General features: G+C 43.8%; 1 protein-coding gene and 1 long non-coding RNA gene across 3 annotated transcripts; both read right to left on the bottom strand.

Annotated features, from left to right (window-relative positions):
* Nucleotides 1–328: 328 nt before the first annotated feature.
* Nucleotides 329–8,498, bottom strand: CNIH1 (cornichon family AMPA receptor auxiliary protein 1). Its single transcript, XM_052783596.1, has 5 exons — nt 8,354–8,498; nt 6,636–6,704; nt 3,231–3,343; nt 2,115–2,258; nt 329–1,366 (listed from the first exon to the last, which is right to left on the bottom strand). The coding sequence occupies exons 1-5, from the start codon at nt 8,486–8,488 to the stop codon at nt 1,339–1,341; spliced, it is 489 nt and encodes a 162-aa protein (XP_052639556.1). The 5' UTR covers nt 8,489–8,498; the 3' UTR covers nt 329–1,338.
* A 791-nt stretch (nt 8,499–9,289) lies between these two features.
* On the bottom strand, nt 9,290–16,869 carry LOC128140122 (uncharacterized). 2 transcript variants are annotated; one of them, XR_008234626.1, is made up of 2 exons: nt 11,496–16,869; nt 9,290–11,148 (listed from the first exon to the last, which is right to left on the bottom strand). It is a non-coding gene; the product is annotated as an uncharacterized LOC128140122 (long non-coding RNA). The 2 variants fall into 2 exon arrangements; XR_008234627.1 differs by having other exon boundaries at nt 9,290–10,153.
* Between the last annotated feature and the right edge of the window lie 21 nt (nt 16,870–16,890).

Here is a 16,890-nt window from a genome sequence, read left to right as displayed (position 1 = left end):
GCTGTCCAACACACCGGTGTCTGGATTTCTGGTCGAACCCAGTGCAGCCATTCGTATGACTTCTATTGCATCTAACACCCGAGAGACCCAAAGTGAACAAATAAACAGTTTATATGAAAATGTTTTACTAGAACTCAGAAACTATTCATTGTTCTCCAGCACAGGTAAATGAAAAAGATCCCTAATTATTACTCCTAAATTAAGCAGCTGTTCGCAGTCACAATTTACAATGCAATATTATCGGTTTAGCTGAAACATCTTCCCCCTGCCCCGCCTACTATTTATCTGCAGACCCATGAGAAAAAGAAAGCAAGCAGGAAATCAGAGCTTCCATTTTCCAGACGTAACTTGATTCAGTGTTCTATTTTTAAAAGGTAATGCAATTATCCATCATAAAACAGACAGATGAATACAGCAAGTATCTGTTCAATTTAAAAACAAAACAAGGCACCAGGTAAAAATAAGTATTTCTGAATTTGACATTTTTTTTTTATTATTTATTGCACTAAGGAACAGCAGGGCAGTTTCACAATCTCACTTTCTGCTTTGAAAAGGTCTGTAGTATTACTCTTAAACTCAAGAGTATTTTCATCATTGGACTTGATAAATGTTGTAGGTTTGTCCATTTGTTAATAAAACAGCACAGACAAAAAAAAAATCATCATTTAAATTCACTCCTTCGTGGACAATTCAACTTCTCCTATCACAATGACATATGCTTGAGATTAAAGCAAGGCTAACGTTCAGTAAAAATACAGAAGTCTCTGAACCATGCATATACAGGGAAAGATTAACTAGATAGAAAAAAAAATACAACAAAATAGAATTCCAATTTTTGCAATTGTGTCCATGAAGTCATCTCTTAAGACCAACATCGCCTACAGGTGAAACACACAGCACTTCCAGTCCTTCCCAAGCAGTCGGCAGCTAGAGCTGATTTACAGTTAGAGTGGGATACGCAAGTCCAAATGAGCCACTATGAAGCCCAGCCTAAAGAAAATCCCTAGTGTACTAAGGCTAGTCAGTAACAAATACCTACTTGAAGATTATGGCTGTTCCTTATGGAGTGCAAAGTCAACACTTTTCAAAACCCAGTAATCTTTATATTAATTTACATGTAATTCTTTAATTTCACTGTCCCAGTAAAATATAAGAAAACAGTCTTTCCACAAGTATAAAATGTGGAAATATTTTAAAAATAGGGGAGTCATTGTTTTCTAACGCAAATGCGATCATCAGATTCCGTAATTAATCTTGGTAAGAGGATCTCCTTGTAAAGAATCCATGTTTGTGGCTTTTGCATGCACTTAACTGGAACAAAGCTTACTGAATGTCTTCTTAAGAGCTCACCAGAACATAAATCATGCTGGAAAATAAAATAAAAACATTTAAGATGCACCATTTTGATTAGCGTTAGACATTGCATTATACAGTCATGTATTCTAAGGAACAAAGCTGTGTGAGGTACGTGGATTGTGACCGAAGATTTTACACAAAACACGAGAAGGGCATTAGAAAGCAAGACATGAACTGATACAACAACCAGTTGCCACTAAATCAAGTGACATTGTAATAGGGAGCCCTGTATAAATGTGCTGAGAGGAAGGAGGACCGCGCACCGCTTCCGGTGTCACACCACCTGGAGCAGATGTGAACACCGAGCTGCGAGGTGGCTTTTGGCTCGAAGGAAGAATTGGGAGAAGGAACCAGGCGGCGGCACTGGCTTTTGTGCCTCCCACCCCTTTTCACTCTCAGAATGACTCTTCTACCTTTGACTTCAACAAAGAAATTACATTTACATCAAAATACATATTTACTTACTCTAAGAATATAACTGTTCCAGCTTCTTAACGAAAATACTTGGGGGGTTATTATATTATGCTTAAAAGAAGAAAAGCCCGGAGCTTTGAAGTCTCCAGTCATGGTATACAGATTCAAAATAGTAATTCCAACCAAATTAAGGCTTGCATTTTAAGACAGAATAAATGGTAATTGTGGATTCTTTTTCAGGAAAGTTGGCACTATATATGTTTTCCTATGTACAAAATTTCTCTTGTGTGCTAAGCCAAAATTCCAGACTGAAAATTAGATGGGAGACAGAGGAAAAAACTTACCCATATAGGTAGTAAAAAAATGATAGAAGGTAGAATGCTAATTTGCACCATCCCTCTTTCTGGCAATAGGCTAAAATATCTGCATTCATGATGGTTGTAGGATCATACAGACCAGGGCCACTCATCACAGGTCTACTCATGTACCTGAAAGTGATGCACAGTTAGTTTTGTGGTGACAACAATGGAAAACATTGGTTCCTGCCCCCCACCCGCCAAGTAATACCAGAACCGAGACAAGGAATCGCACCCCTGACAGCAAAGTCCATCAGCTCCGTGTAGGAGATGGCGAACTGCAAGAGCCATACGAAGCTCCAAACTAAACGTGCCTATGGAAGAGCTTTCACAGACGGTGCCGCGACAGCTCACCTCAGCCTTAAAGCATGCTGACCTCTGGTACGCCAAAAGGAAATAGGACAAATTTATAAATAAATGAAAAATGGGATTCCTTACGAAAGGGTTGGAAAAGCTGGAGAAGAGACGAGCGTATAAGCCTACGTAAAACCTACATCCTCTACTCATGAATAAAACGCATGCTGGCTACCATGCTGAAGGAATACTCATACGGGTCAACACAAAATGATCCTGAAATTGTAGTTTAACACAGGCTGCTAGCAAAAGAAACAGTCCTACCTCCACCCCTCTGATTCCTCCTCACGCCAGGACTAGCACAGATACAGCCACACAGTGAAAGCTGTTTTGCTGGGTTACGTTTCAACCAGACCAGCTCCCTCCTGCAGCTCCCTGCACAGGACTAATACCAGCACAAGGAGAGGCGGTGCCCATGTCTTAGTGCTCAGAGGAAAGCGGGACTGCCACCTCTAGTGGCAACCCGCACCGTGAATCTGCAGTATTAGCACACCTTTGACATGTCAGCTACCTTGAACGCACACACAACACAACTCGATTCTTGCACAGCACAAGAGAATAACAAATAAAAATGGCAGAGAAAGCAAAGGGATGGCTCTTATTTTATAGTCACGACGTAAACTTTCTCGACGTCGTATCGGAAAGCATCTTTATTTGCCAAAGACACAGAACACTTAACAGGAAGCACTGCAACAGGAGAATGAGTAACAATTAACGTGACTACAGAGATACCAGACTCGTCAATATTACCTCCAAATATGATAAGCCAACAAAGGCATATTGAGACCCAGTGTAAGCCACTCTGCTGCACAGAGAAACATAACACAGAAGAATGCATGGATGAGGTACTCTGGAAGTACAAGCTGGAAAAGAAAAATATGAGTTAGAAGTTTTGATTACTCAAAGCAAAATGTGTGGTGTTTAGTCTATTTTGGAGGTAAGCTATTGTTTAAAAAAATATTATTTAAAAGCAACACTAACAAGAACAAGACTGCAGAAAGTGAAAACAGCAACCAGCAGTACGTGCCTTGCTGTTTTCATATGATATTCATGAACAAAGAAGAAAAAATTATAAAATTAAATGCTCAGATAAATAGTTTTTTATTGCTTCTATTAAATTAAGTGCACTGTTAACAGATTCCACGCTTTACACGTGACCTTCACAACAGAAGAGATCATCGAGATATTTCTGCTCATGCAAAAGAGAAATATCAGTAGGAAACATGCTCCATGTAACAGTTTATAGGCAAAAAGATGTTTTGTGTTTTCCTGTTTTACAGCTTTGTTTTGGTATTCACACGTACATAATTTTTCAAATACAAACTATTGCCAAAACATAAAATCCTAGGCAGAGCTTTATAGAACCAAATCAGCGGTAACGTTGTTAGGCACACCGGTCTGCACAGAGACGAGCGCTGTGCTGCCTGCAGCGCAGGAGGGCACGACAGCAGCTGTGCACGTACGGTTTAGGGCGTATTTGCCAGCTTCGTGTTCCTTCACAAGTACCTAATAGGCATGCTTTATAGCATCATGCTTTCCAGCAGAAGCCCACAGAGCTAATTATCAGTTTACTACAAAATCACAGAAAGCGTGAAATGCCAGGTATTATTAGTGTTATTAATAGGAATAATATGGAGAGATACATAGATTAAATGCATGCAAAGAGCCAGCAAAATCTCACACCCACCACAAGAGTAAAGTTTTCCAAACCAAGTCACCCCAAAGTGATGCCATTTACTCCTTTATCACACAATGCATAAAGAAGCAAATCTGTAAGCTTCCAACTTCTCAGCTCAGGACCACTGAAACATCTCCTCATGAAAAATACTCCATTTCTACCTAAACATTTTTATTGTCTATGTGTGCGTCCACGCATACACACACACACACACCACTCTGTCCCTCTTTTTGCGTAATATGACTAACGTTGCATAGGATGACTACATTGAAGCTTCAGTGTTCTATAATTTTTTTTTAATTCTCTCTAAGCAGATGCTGCTTTTAAACCCCCAAAATATCTTCCTAGAAACCTAAAAACTACCAACAAACAGACATTCTCACCACCTACTTTGCTACAACATTCTGCTTCTCTCTCTAAATGAAGAATATCAAACAAAGCAAACTTGCATCAACATCAACAAAAATAAGCTGTCATACATGAAATGTTTCAAGTAAATATTTCGTCCAGATCCTTCTTTGTATACTTACCACTTACAACTTGGCAATTATTTATAGTCAAACAACAACCCCCCTATCCAAAACACAATGCCTTGGCAGCCTGCTGAGACAGATTTACCAGGTCTGAAAATGTGTAGTTTATTTAACTACACATCTCAAAACACATGTTTCTTTATCTTGTTTATTATACCCTACTCCCACACCAGAATACCTGTCCTTTTCAAATCCACCACACTTTATCCTCCCTGGCTGACTAAAGGAAAATGAACTACATCATATTCTACCATGATATTTACCACAGAAGCGAGGGAGGAAGACATCTCGTTGCTGAGAAGAGAGATGACTATAATAGGAGCAGGGAAGAGAAGGCATCAACAGTATACTAAGCAGTTACTATTTTGGGCTAATCTTTCTACTGAGGTGTCTCAATTCCTACCAAGATTTTTGATTCTTTGTACAGGAAAACAACACTTCAGTGTGTTTGTCCAACAACATTTACCAGATCCCCTCAAGAGTCTGGATCTTAACTTCACTTTTAGTGGTTAATCTGCTTTCACCAGAACAGCAAATATTAAGTTATTTAATATTTTCAATTCAGAGAGTATCATATAAATAAACACTACATGCATGTGGGCTAACCGAAGGTTAATATTTGCGTTAAACATGCGTATTATAATACTTTAAAGGTTGCGATAAGATCATAATGCATAAATGTAATGAGAATTTGCCTTCCCCCATACTGTAGCAGAAATGACTGTAGAACAGACCAAGCAAGGGAAACTGTTAGATGCACAGCTATCCGAGCAGCAAACCTCACCCTCTGAGATGCAATCCTCAGCCTATCACCTCTTCTCCTTCTCCTCCCCAGCCGTTCTCATGCTATAATGCCCGCTGTCAATTTATGTGCCATATGTCTAACATGCATTCCCCGTGCCCCAGCTACTGTAAATTCATTTTTCATTTGCATAATTTACTTAACTCTTCAAAACACAATGAAGTCACAGTCCAGGCCACGCTGCTGTGCTGCCCCTGCATTGTACCTCAGCCTGGGCACACCAAGCCAAAGTAAAAACCATGAGAAATGTACAAAACCCCTGCTGCATCAAACTATATGCTCTTTAACAAGCATCCCTTTCATTATTGGCCTGTTAAAGATGCAAGCAAATAGTTTGCCTCAAATTCTTTTCATAAACCAAGGAGTGCCAGAGTTGCATCCAAGAGAGGCCACCAAGATACACCCCTGATCCTGGAACATAAAACAAAGAAGTGAATATAGCGCCTATCACATTATGCCCACCTAAATCCTCAAACAAGATCAGAATTTACTGGGTCAATGCTTAAAAAACAACTAGTCTCCTATAATCTCAGAGTTCAATAAATCTTGCTTGAAAAGTACTATTTATTTCTATCTGTAGTTACTTCAGCTAATCGATAGGACATATATAACAGGCATGTAACAGTTTTCCCCACTTCACTGGGTAAGCAAGCAAAATTGTTTTGCACAAAATATGGAAATCCATGAAGTTGTTGTAAACCCCAACAAACAAATAACGAGCAGATGAACAGGCACACTAAACAAAACAGCTTAATAGTATTACAAATGTTCCTTACAAAATGAAAGGGAAGTGGCATTAAAAACATTAAACTGAAAAGCAGTACACACCTTTAATGCAATTTTGACTCTTTTAATCTTTTTGACCTTTTCAACTGTCTTTGTGCCGAAAACGTAGAAAGCAGATTGAAAGAATGTTAGTATGACAGCTGACAAGATCACCAGCAGATTAATAACAGTCAGAATATTCAACTTCAAAGTAAAGAATCAGATAGATAAAGAATCTTCCCTAGAACTTCTATCGAATAGCTAGGTTTTGTCAACCCAGATGCAATTCTATTGCCTAGTTTGAGTATATCAAGAGAACACCAAAAATAAGCACTTTACATAGATTTATTTAAAAAATTGTTCAGCATGCAACTTACAGGATTGAGTGTATTACACTGGTCTATGGGATTCTTGTAATCGGTCTTCAACTCATCAAATGCTATAATCTAGAAAAAAAATGAAACAGTTGTGATTCTTCAGTCCAGGAGCAACAATGTGTTTTATCCATGAAAAGTAATATTTTGGCACAGAGCCATAACATTCAAGTGCTGCCATCCTGTTCAGGACCGTAATTTCTCCTGAGTAAATTCTAATAACCCCACAATAAGCCCACAGGTTAAGAGACATTTGAAATAGGTTATACAAACAAGAAAGCAGAAGATATTTCAGGCATTCAAAGACCTCTGCCCACACGCTACCTTTCTACCTCCCCACTGGCAACGAATTTCCAACGCCCTTTTCAGCAGTTTTGAACCCCGCTCGCTGTGCGCAGACCCCCATCACGAGTGAGTTTTGGTTGCCAGCAGGAACCCGACACAGGGTTCGTTAATGAAGAAAAAGCAATAGCAATCTTAAAAGCAGCCAGATGTTTTGTCTTGTTACTCTCAAAGTAAACGCTGACCCTGCATATATGTCCAAAAGGTGCATCCATAAAAAAACCAACCTACGTATACTCGACCTTTCATGCCATGAAAATTAGACAAAGATGCAGCACGAAATACAACAAAAGCCACCTCTACAGAACAAACGTCATGCCAAACGTTAAAAAAAGTCTCAAGACAGACCAAGTTCTTACCAGCATAAAATTCATTTATATTCATGTAAGCCCCACTACACTTAGAGGACAGGGCCTACATCACAACAAAAACTGTTCTGTTAAGGATAACTAGGAAGCTTGAAAGAGCACAGGAACGAAACCCTCCTCGCGTCCTCTCCTAGAGCCAAGCCTCACAGCCGATCCAGGTTCCTATGTGGCTAGCTCTCCCTGTGCCAGCCTCAAGACAGAAAACTCTCCAAAAAACAATAGTAATTTCAAAAAAAAAAATCTCAAAAACGAAGTCTCAATACAAAGCACCGAAAGAATGCAACGCTTAACTCGTTATTTCTGTCAAATAAGCAGCCAAACTGACTTCAGACTAAAACATTTTCAAGCGCTGTTTTTAAAAAGGCTGCTCTCCTTTAAAATACCGTTTAACGAAACGGATGTCTCTTACATCAGCACTTAAAAAACAAAAAAATCTGTTTTATTCACAGCCAAGCGCTGCCAGATTTCCACCTCTTCGCGATAAGGACGAAGGTGGGGACCAGATCGCCGCCAGCCCTGGGAGCGAACCCTTTGGGGGTTTCTGAGCGGACACCCCCGCCATTACGCCCCCCCCCCCCCCTCCGCAACCGGCTTTGGCCGGGCCAGGCCAGCCCGGCCCCGGCCGGGTTTCGCTTTCGGCCTCGGCTGTGCCTCTGCCCCCTCCCCGTTCTTCCCCCGGGTTCCCTTCCCCCGGGACAGCCGCGCCTCGATGGCGGCGGTCGCTCTCTGAAAGCCTCCCGGTACCGACACAAAGAGCGGGAAAACACGTCCCGCCGCCACGAGCGGACACGGAGGGCCTCCCTTCTGACTGACTGACTGACGGACGGACACCGGCCCGGCCTCCCCGGGAGAGCCCTCAGGGCCTCCTCCGGCCGCAGGAGCGACGGCGGGAAAGGGCCTCACCGGAGAGGGGGGGGAGCGGGGGGGCCGTCCCCTCAGCCCGGGCGGCGGGAAAGGGGGGGACGCGGGACACCCGTTCCCTCAGAAACCCGCCCTCCCCGCCGCACTCACATGCCAGATGGCGAAGAAGATGAGGGCGGCGGTGAGCAGCAGCGCCAACATGTAACAGAAGGCGGCGAACGTGAAGGCCATGGCGGCGGGGCCGGGCGGGCCGGGAGCGGCGCGGGGGATGCCGGGCGCGATCATTCACCGGCGGGACGGGACCGCCCCGCCCCGCCCCGCCCCGCCCCGAGGCGGGCGCCCCCTGCCGGAGCCCGCCGGCACCGCCGCCGTGGCGTGAGGCGCCATTTTCTGCCCGGGCCGGGGCGGGGAGTTTGGGGTTTTTTGGTTTTTTTTTTTTTTGGCTTTTCTCTCCCGTGTCGATACCTGCAGTGAAAAACGCTGCAAAGGCCGCGGGGCCCCAGAAATGGGGCGTTTAAAGACACATCTGCAAGGCCACGGAACCAAAGAGTTGGGAAACGGGGGTAAAAAACCAATGGGAAAATGGAATTTGACCTAAAGCTAGATAAGAAAATGTTTTTCAGGTTAAAATGTGGGAGACGGGCATGCGATCGTAATAATTGTAGTGCCGTGTTGGAGGGGATTGCCTGATAAGTATGAGCTATGTCTGGAGAAACGGGAGATGGCAAATTTCTCTTCGGAAGAAATACTGGAGAAGGGTCCCCGGAGGAAGGGGGTAACTGGTTCCTACGATCCCAAATCGATAGAATTTGGAGCCGGCTCAAAGGAAACAGCAAGATGAGAAAACAGTTGGAGGAGAACATCACCTATTTTTCCTCCCACAGGGTCGTATAAAAGCCGTTTCAGTTTTAAGCCATGATACCTTGCAGTAAAGGAAAGTCTGGGTAGTATTGCTGCAATCATTTCCTCCAGATGAGCCGTCCAAGTAGTGATTTCCATAAACCTAACAGCTGCCAAATAGTAAACAGTGTTTTCCGGTGATAGCTGCTGGAAAGCTTTACGCACAATTAATTGAGTGTCACAACAAGAGATAAGCAGAAGCTTTATTTCCTTCACCAAAATATGAGGGAAAACTGTAGCAAATGAGCCGTCTTTAGGAAATGCAAACATAAAGTTAGTATTTCAGTATAAAATCATGCATCTCGCCCACAAACTACTCCCATAAAGCTGCTGCGGTGTCATTATGACCAATAAAACTTCAATGGGAAACCCAGAAAACAGATTTAAAATTAACCTTAGTCAAAATTAATTTTAAAATGGTAAGAAAACGAACGAACGGGCGAGCGCGGGGTGGGCACTACAGCCTGGGCAGCTGCCCGGAGCCAGCCGCTGCTCTGCCCCGGGAGCCTTCCCACCCCCTTCCAAAGGGGCCAGACAAGATGACCACCGGGCAATCAGAACATCGGCGAGGGCTTGAGCCCGTTGTGGTTTCCTTCCATCTCGGGGTGACAGGACGGGTTAGGAAGAGAGCAACCACCGTGTTCCTGTTTTGCGGAAGGAGAGGACCTCGGGTAATGGGGGGGGTCATTTGTGCCAGCGGCCGGTACTGCCAGTTCACGCGGATGCGGCTGTTGAGCCCCTGGCAGTGCATCGCGGCCCCCTCCCGACCACTCCTCATCCCTGGCTCCTGAGGAGTGAGCGAGAAACAACAGGGGACCAGAGTCTTCCTCTGCAATAACTTACTTTCCTACATATAACTTGATGCTTCATTAGGCCTTATCTATTAGCACACTGTTGATTTCTTACTTCGAGTAGCCTCAAGCTGCACAGGTACACTTACTCCCGAGGCCATTTGACTGGACTTTGCTGGAAGACCTGACGTTCAGTGTTCAAACTCCCAGTTTCAGGCTGTTCCTAAGCTATCCAGGAGGGTCATCTGCATCAGAAGAGCTGTGGGAGGTAAAGAAACAGAGGATGTGTGCAGAGATGCTGTTAAACCTTGGGACTGGGGAATGCTGGTTTTCGACCGCAATATGGAAACCAGCAGTTTGATCCATTCGAGGTAGATTTTACTTAAAAAGGCACCCAGATGTAGTGACCATTGCTGCTTTAACTCTTACGCCTCCCTGGCGAGACAAAGCCCTGCAGAATTACAGATGCTTTGGCACTAAGGCTATTAATATTGTTCAGGAGAGAGGTCTGGCTCCCCCAAGACCCACCACAAGCCACCAGGCTCACCTATAACACAGGAATTTGTACTTCAAGACACATAAATATGCACTAAGGACTCTACACAGGATTATGCCAAGCCGCTGTTCATAAAATAATAAAAAGGTGTGTCAGCCATGTACTTGCATTTGCAATTAATACTGGTTCTGCTTCAAGGAATGCAATGTTTTATTACCTCTGATGCTTCTATTCCATTCAACTGCAATTATCTTGTCAGGAAAAGTGGAAGGCAGCTGTAATCTTGTACAACAAAGATTTGTTCATTGAAGGATTTCTTGTATTATAGATTGTCTTTTTAAGGTAACACAAAAGGAAATTAAAAGCAAATTCTGTAGAAAAGGGTCTAATCAATTCTCATTTCATTCATTTATTTGGGATCTCAAATCAAACAACAACTGAGTATCTTCTCAGAATTTTCTCCGATTAAACTTTGTAAAGAATGTAAGGAAGACACAGTGGATATCTGGAAACAGCCTACAGCTTTTAATGCACTTTCCTTTTAGCCTGGGCTCATTGAGTTTAATCCTGATTGGAATCTCAAGGGAAAACATCGGTGTCTGTTCACTTTATCTTAAATCCGTCTCAAGTATTTGTCCTTATCAGAAAACAGTCATATAATCGGTCATAATTCAGTGTGTTACAATCTGTTCATAAGGAAGATTAAGCTGAAGAAAGAAGACGCTGGCAGGTCATGACAATAGTGCTTTGGCAGAGAACTGTGAGGAAAGATTACAGAGCAACTTCTCTGAATTATGATGGGAGAAATGCATGGGTTAACCACGTTTTTCAACATTAAAAATAATATCCCTGGAAAAATAGTCATTTCAGTTATAGATATCAGAGAAGAATCTAATACCATTGAACTCAGTAATAAAAATCCTGCTGACTTCAATAAAGACTTCGCTTACAAGGTTTTCAGCAGAGGAAAATCTGAATATCTATCTACAGTTTAGAAGAGACTCTCCAAGTACCTCTAATGGAGCCTAGCAGAGGTCACCTTTCTGCACACCTTTTAAATACATGTCAGAAGCAGCAGAAGCACACAATCTCCCCACCTGCTTACCTCATTTATGTGCTAACAGACATCAGAATGCAGGATGTTGGTTCACTGCTCAGTCTTTGATCAGCTGGATGAAAAGATCCCTGGACTTGCGAGTGCACCAACTTCCTTTCCGAACCAGCAAATATCCTTTCCTGTTGCGCTAATTAACTCATCTTCAGAATCCCTGTTTAGACTCTACCATTATGTGTGTGACCGCATAAACAAATTAACGTTATAAATTCCTTTGCACATGAAAGTAAGTCTCAAGAGAAACAACAATCACATTTAAAACCCAATTTCAAAACACAGACGCTGCCAGGTGTCTCACCACATCTCATTATGGAATCCACTCGTGGCCTCAATCCCTCCAACATTTACTGTCAGATGGCAACAGTTTTCTTTTAATAGGCTAAATACTGAATACTCAGCCTGTCCTTTAATAACAGGGTTTGTTTTTCTCTTGCTGCGTAGAGCTCCTGTTAATGGCTATCTGTACAATTCTGAGCCCGTGGCATAATACCAGTGTGTGATCAGGCAAAGGGACCAGTAATTGTTTTTTCAAGAACTATTTTATAATGCATTTTGGGATTCGGCTGCTCGTTAACAAAGTAAGAGGGGGATTTTCCAAAACATTCTGCGTTAGCCTAACTGTAGCAGTGATGACTCCGAAAATGTCACCCTTAGAGCCTGGCTCTTCAAAGAATAACTTTAAATTCTGATCCAAATATAAACCAGTGCAGCAACATCAGCCTGAATAAACAGAATCTGAAACCATAGTGGTAGCATTTTAAAATGGCGTTATGTCTGGTACCAAATGACAACGCCTAAAAAAAGTCTCCCTTGTTAATTATTTCACTGCTAATCGTTTTAGCAGAAACCCCGTCACTGCTGGATATGGTGGGAAGATTGCATCAAGGTGGAGTCAGGGCAGCTGCTCACTGGGACAAATGAGGCATTCAGTCCCCTGCCAGATTAACATCATTATTGTTTCTGCCCAAAAGGAGGGAAGATACAAGCAACTTCTGCTTTGTATAGAGAAAAATAAGCTGTTCAGGGCTCGGTGTCTTGTCAACAGCCAGAAGACACAGCCCGGTTATCACAACCTCATGCTTCCCGCAAGCAGCTCTTGAAGTCCCCAGCACGCTTGAAAATTTGGGAAGGAGAAGAGTCAGCAAGGGATGCAGGAAACACTGGTCCCCCTGTTCTCCCACAGACATCCCACGTGGCCTTGGGTACAGCACCTTTAGGCCCAATGTATATTTGCACACTTAAATCACACTAAACAGGATTTCAAAACCCTTCATCTACATCTAAATTCCTTGACAAATCTTGCTTTTGATCTCTCCAGCTACATCCGTATTATCAAATCAGCTCAAGGCTCTACCAGTGCTAGAAATCCACCCCCCTGGCTGTTCTTAAGATTTAAGCGCTGCCCTGCACTGGCTCTAGATGAGTACCGTGGTGTTCTCCCACCAGTAACCTCAGGCACAGGGCGCAGGGTGGGCTGGCTGGCTCACACTCCACGTCTGCCTCTCTGGGCCACATGGACGAGGTCACTGAGCCAGTCGCTCTGAGATCTTAGGACTAAACTGCAGCAAGGAGAGCAATAGCAGCATCGGCCTAGGGAATAAAGATGCAGAAGCTGTCTGTAAAATGAAAACAGCTCTGCTTAACCTCACACACAGAGAAAGTGGGCTTATGTTAGACTGTACTTAGAGGCCTTGGAATGGGGCCATCTAAGGAAAAAAGGGCTGTTGAGTGGATGCATCTATTTTTCCATTCTTCCAGTAATACAGCTATACAATTTGTTTTGTATTTCTGAACCAAACAATTGCACATTCACAGTTGGAGGTAGGGTATAAATATTGTCTCTAGCTGATCCCTTGATCCAGTCATCCTAGCTGAATTAATCATGTTGGCAAATCAATCCAGGATTTGTTGCTGTCAGAGCAGATGGCCAGGCAGACTGCATTTGCGAGCAAGGCGGGCACATTCTCCTTCCAATTATCCAGCAGCATTTTCCAACGGCGGATATTTAAAATTAGACATTATTTTGAAGAAATGCTAAATCTCTCTTGTTCCTTATTCAGCTCAATAAGGGCACTGACCCCTAACTTTCTGCTCTACTTCTGTCCTCCAAAGCCTTAGTGAAAGTGCAGGACGGCTGGTGCCCCTTTCCCTTTCAACGGAATATTTTCTGCCCCATTTTCTTCTGCTGTCTTCCCATTTTCTGCAGAGAAGAGGTGACAACAACAGATGCTGTTTGGCATGGGGATTCGAAGGGTGCGTTATATTAATTGTTGAGCAGAGTGCTGCAGAAAAGGGAAGAGAAGCTGCGTTCATGCTACTAGCTGCCTGCCATGGCACATACCAGCAGGAACGGTTAACAGTGCGCCTTTCAAAAAGCCTTGATGGGACTTCCCCATCGCAGCAGTAAATTTGCCATGAAAGACAGTCATGCTGTTTTCCCAGTGTTCACATCTGTTCGGCATTCAGAGTCGTTCTGGCTGATAATTGCTCTCTTCTCCCCTCTGTCTCCTGCTGAGGAATTGCTAGAGCTGTCAGGGGAGTTTCAGCTGAGCTCAATCACATTCTGTACGAGATGTCTCACTTATCACCAAAGGTGAACAAGGTTAAGCGAGAGTATGTTTGCAGTCTCTGAAGGAATGAAACATGATAAAACAGTCCAGAGGAGACAATCCCCCTGTGGTGTGACAAAACGGACCACACTGATTAACTACATCTATGCAAATGTATTAAAATCATCTCCTTCGCTTTATGGCTGCATTAGAGAAAAGACACAGAGCCTAGTCAGACCAAGGCGAGGCTGCACAAGATACTGCATATAACACTGCAGCAGCCAGCCTGTTATCCGCACAAGATCACATAATCTTAGTGGCACCAAAAGGAACAGCAGATACAGAAGAAAGCCTGCAAGAACTGGGAGGGGAACAGTGGCCCAGTTTACACTGATGTGAATACAATTTTACATGCCAGGAGCGTCCTGACCACTACCAGCACTGTTTAGTATTTCACCATGTTCCTTCACTGTTTCCCACAAAATGAAAATTGAGTGTTTATAGAAAAATTGAGGTATGTAATTGCTCAACCTTATGCTCAACCTTTCAATATAGAGACCTGGCAGATACAAATGTGTATTAATTGGAGACATTAAAAGCTAATGTCAGGGCTCCTTGTACTTCAGAATTGTTGTGCTCATTGAAACGTGGCTGGAAATGAAGCTCCCAGTGCCTTGAATACAGCACAAATGAAGCCAGACCACCACCTTATACAACAGCCCAGAGAGAGGTTGCCAGTTCCCCAAGACTGACTGTTGACCCCACAGATACACGCTGAGAACTACAACTCCTTTTCCTTGCTAAGCTGCAGGAACCTATATGCCTGCATATCTGGCAGTTCCAAGACTGCTCTTTAGGAACACCAGGGCTTCCACTCAGATCCCAGAAAAATTCTCTCTTCCCCAGCAGTTACAATTTAAGCTGTGTACCCAGCCTGGAAGCCAGCTCAGCACACAGGACCGATTCCCTGGGCTCAGTACCCTTCTGGAAGAGCTGGGGAAGCAGCAGGTACTTCACAAACTTGGTACCACCTCCACAGCTCTTCCTTTGCTGTTAGAGAGAAGCAGTTGCCTGCCCTAGGGGAAGACCCTGCAGAGAATGACTGTTACCAAACTAGAGTCATACACATAGAAGCAAAATCCAAGAACTCCAGCACCGAGATCTATAAACCCCTCTGTGCAGGCTTTTCCACATGAAGCTGAGCACGTTTTTTTCCTAACTAGCCATACCTTAGGAGATTGACAAGTCTTGTTCTGTTTTCAACTGTAACACAGAAACAATCCAGCTAGACCAGGCCAAGGCTTTTTAGGGTTACTACAGCAGCTAGCCTGCCTGCAGCTACCAAGAGAGGTGCCTTAGCTAACCCCCGCAATGTCCCCACATGGGTGAGGTCTCCCCTGCTGCCGCAGAAGGCCCTGGGGGGCACCACCAAAACTGCAGCTGACATGACTGTGCAAACTAACAAATGCAGGGGATGGCCCTCCTGCCACACGTCTTCATTTTTGTTCCAAGGGGTGAGGCCCACCTTAAATCATCACCCCTTCCATACAGGAGCCTAGCAGAATAAACCCCAACCACTCTTACACCCACAGAGTGCCTCAGGTCTCTCTCTGTCCCACAGCCTCCCTGCCAGCACTCCCCCTTAAGGCTGCTCAAACATCCAGCCATGCTGCCTCTCAGTGGCACCATATCAATATCTTACATGCCTGTGCTTGTCTTCCCCACCCTCACATGCACCCAAACACAATGTGGCAGCACCTTTGCCTGTGAGGAGCAGGTTAGGAGGTTGGGAGAGCCAGCTTGTACTCCAATCAATTCCACGACCCAGGAGGGACATGGAGCAGTAGGCACAGGCTCCCAAGACCCTTTGACTGGTGTCCCTTTCACTGCCAGCAGACTGGCACTTATGGGCAGCAATTGCCTCAGCTCCTCTTCCAGCTCCTCCAGAACCAACTACATTCCTCCTCTGCATCATTCCCAAAGACGCTGCCAAGTCAAGGGATCTCTTTAGCAAACTTTTTCTAGCCCTGGGCCAGCCGTCTATTCACACACCTGGAAGAGAAAGCACCAGCTGTGTGCGGTACCCAGGCTACATGTACATTGCAGATTTGTAGTGCTGCACAGAGGTTTTCCATTTTGTTTCCTATTCCCTTCTCTAGCTTTGACTTTAATAACCACTCAACTGCCCTTTTCATGTAACTGTTGCAAGTCAATGACCTTTCCTGAATGAAAGCAGCTGCCCTTCACTTCACGTCCCTAGATCTCCCTGCAATTCTCTAGTCAGCTTTTGTTCTTACTGTCTCAATGATCTAGCAGTACCAGTGAACTATCACCTCATTCTTGAGTTAAACCTACTCAGTGAACAACAGAGAATTCCACAGGACTCCACAGGTGACCCCCCTCTGATGTGAGAGCTATTTATTCCTTTTTTCCCCCCTCCTTCCCTTTAATCAGCTGTTCTTGAGAACCATTCTTCTCCCACAGCAGCTTAGCTGGTTTTTTTCAGAGCTTTTGGCAACAGATTTTGTTGCAACACATAGGTGACCAAGGTGCCATTCAAGAGCCAGATATGATGAAGCAGCTGTGCATTCTCTCCTTCACAGAGGTCTCTCACTTGAGAGAGAAGAGGTTTACTTCTATTGCATCTAATCTGTGGCCCATTAATGCTGTTCTTCAGCATTGGCAGAAACAACGCATGTCAGCTACCAAAGCTGAATTCCTTGGATTATCTTTAGTAGTTTTTTTTCAACAATATAGGTGAAAAAATAAAAATCTCCAAAGATTGGGAAAGGAAGAAACAGTCAGCAAGAATGAGGAAAAGGAGTGCTTTGATCAAA

Source organism: Harpia harpyja, chromosome 3 (genome assembly GCF_026419915.1).
Source record: "Harpia harpyja isolate bHarHar1 chromosome 3, bHarHar1 primary haplotype, whole genome shotgun sequence".
In the NCBI taxonomy this organism is placed as follows: Eukaryota; Metazoa; Chordata; class Aves; order Accipitriformes; family Accipitridae; genus Harpia; species Harpia harpyja.
Note: the sequence above shows the minus strand (reverse complement) of the source record. Positions and strands in the feature narration are given on the sequence as shown.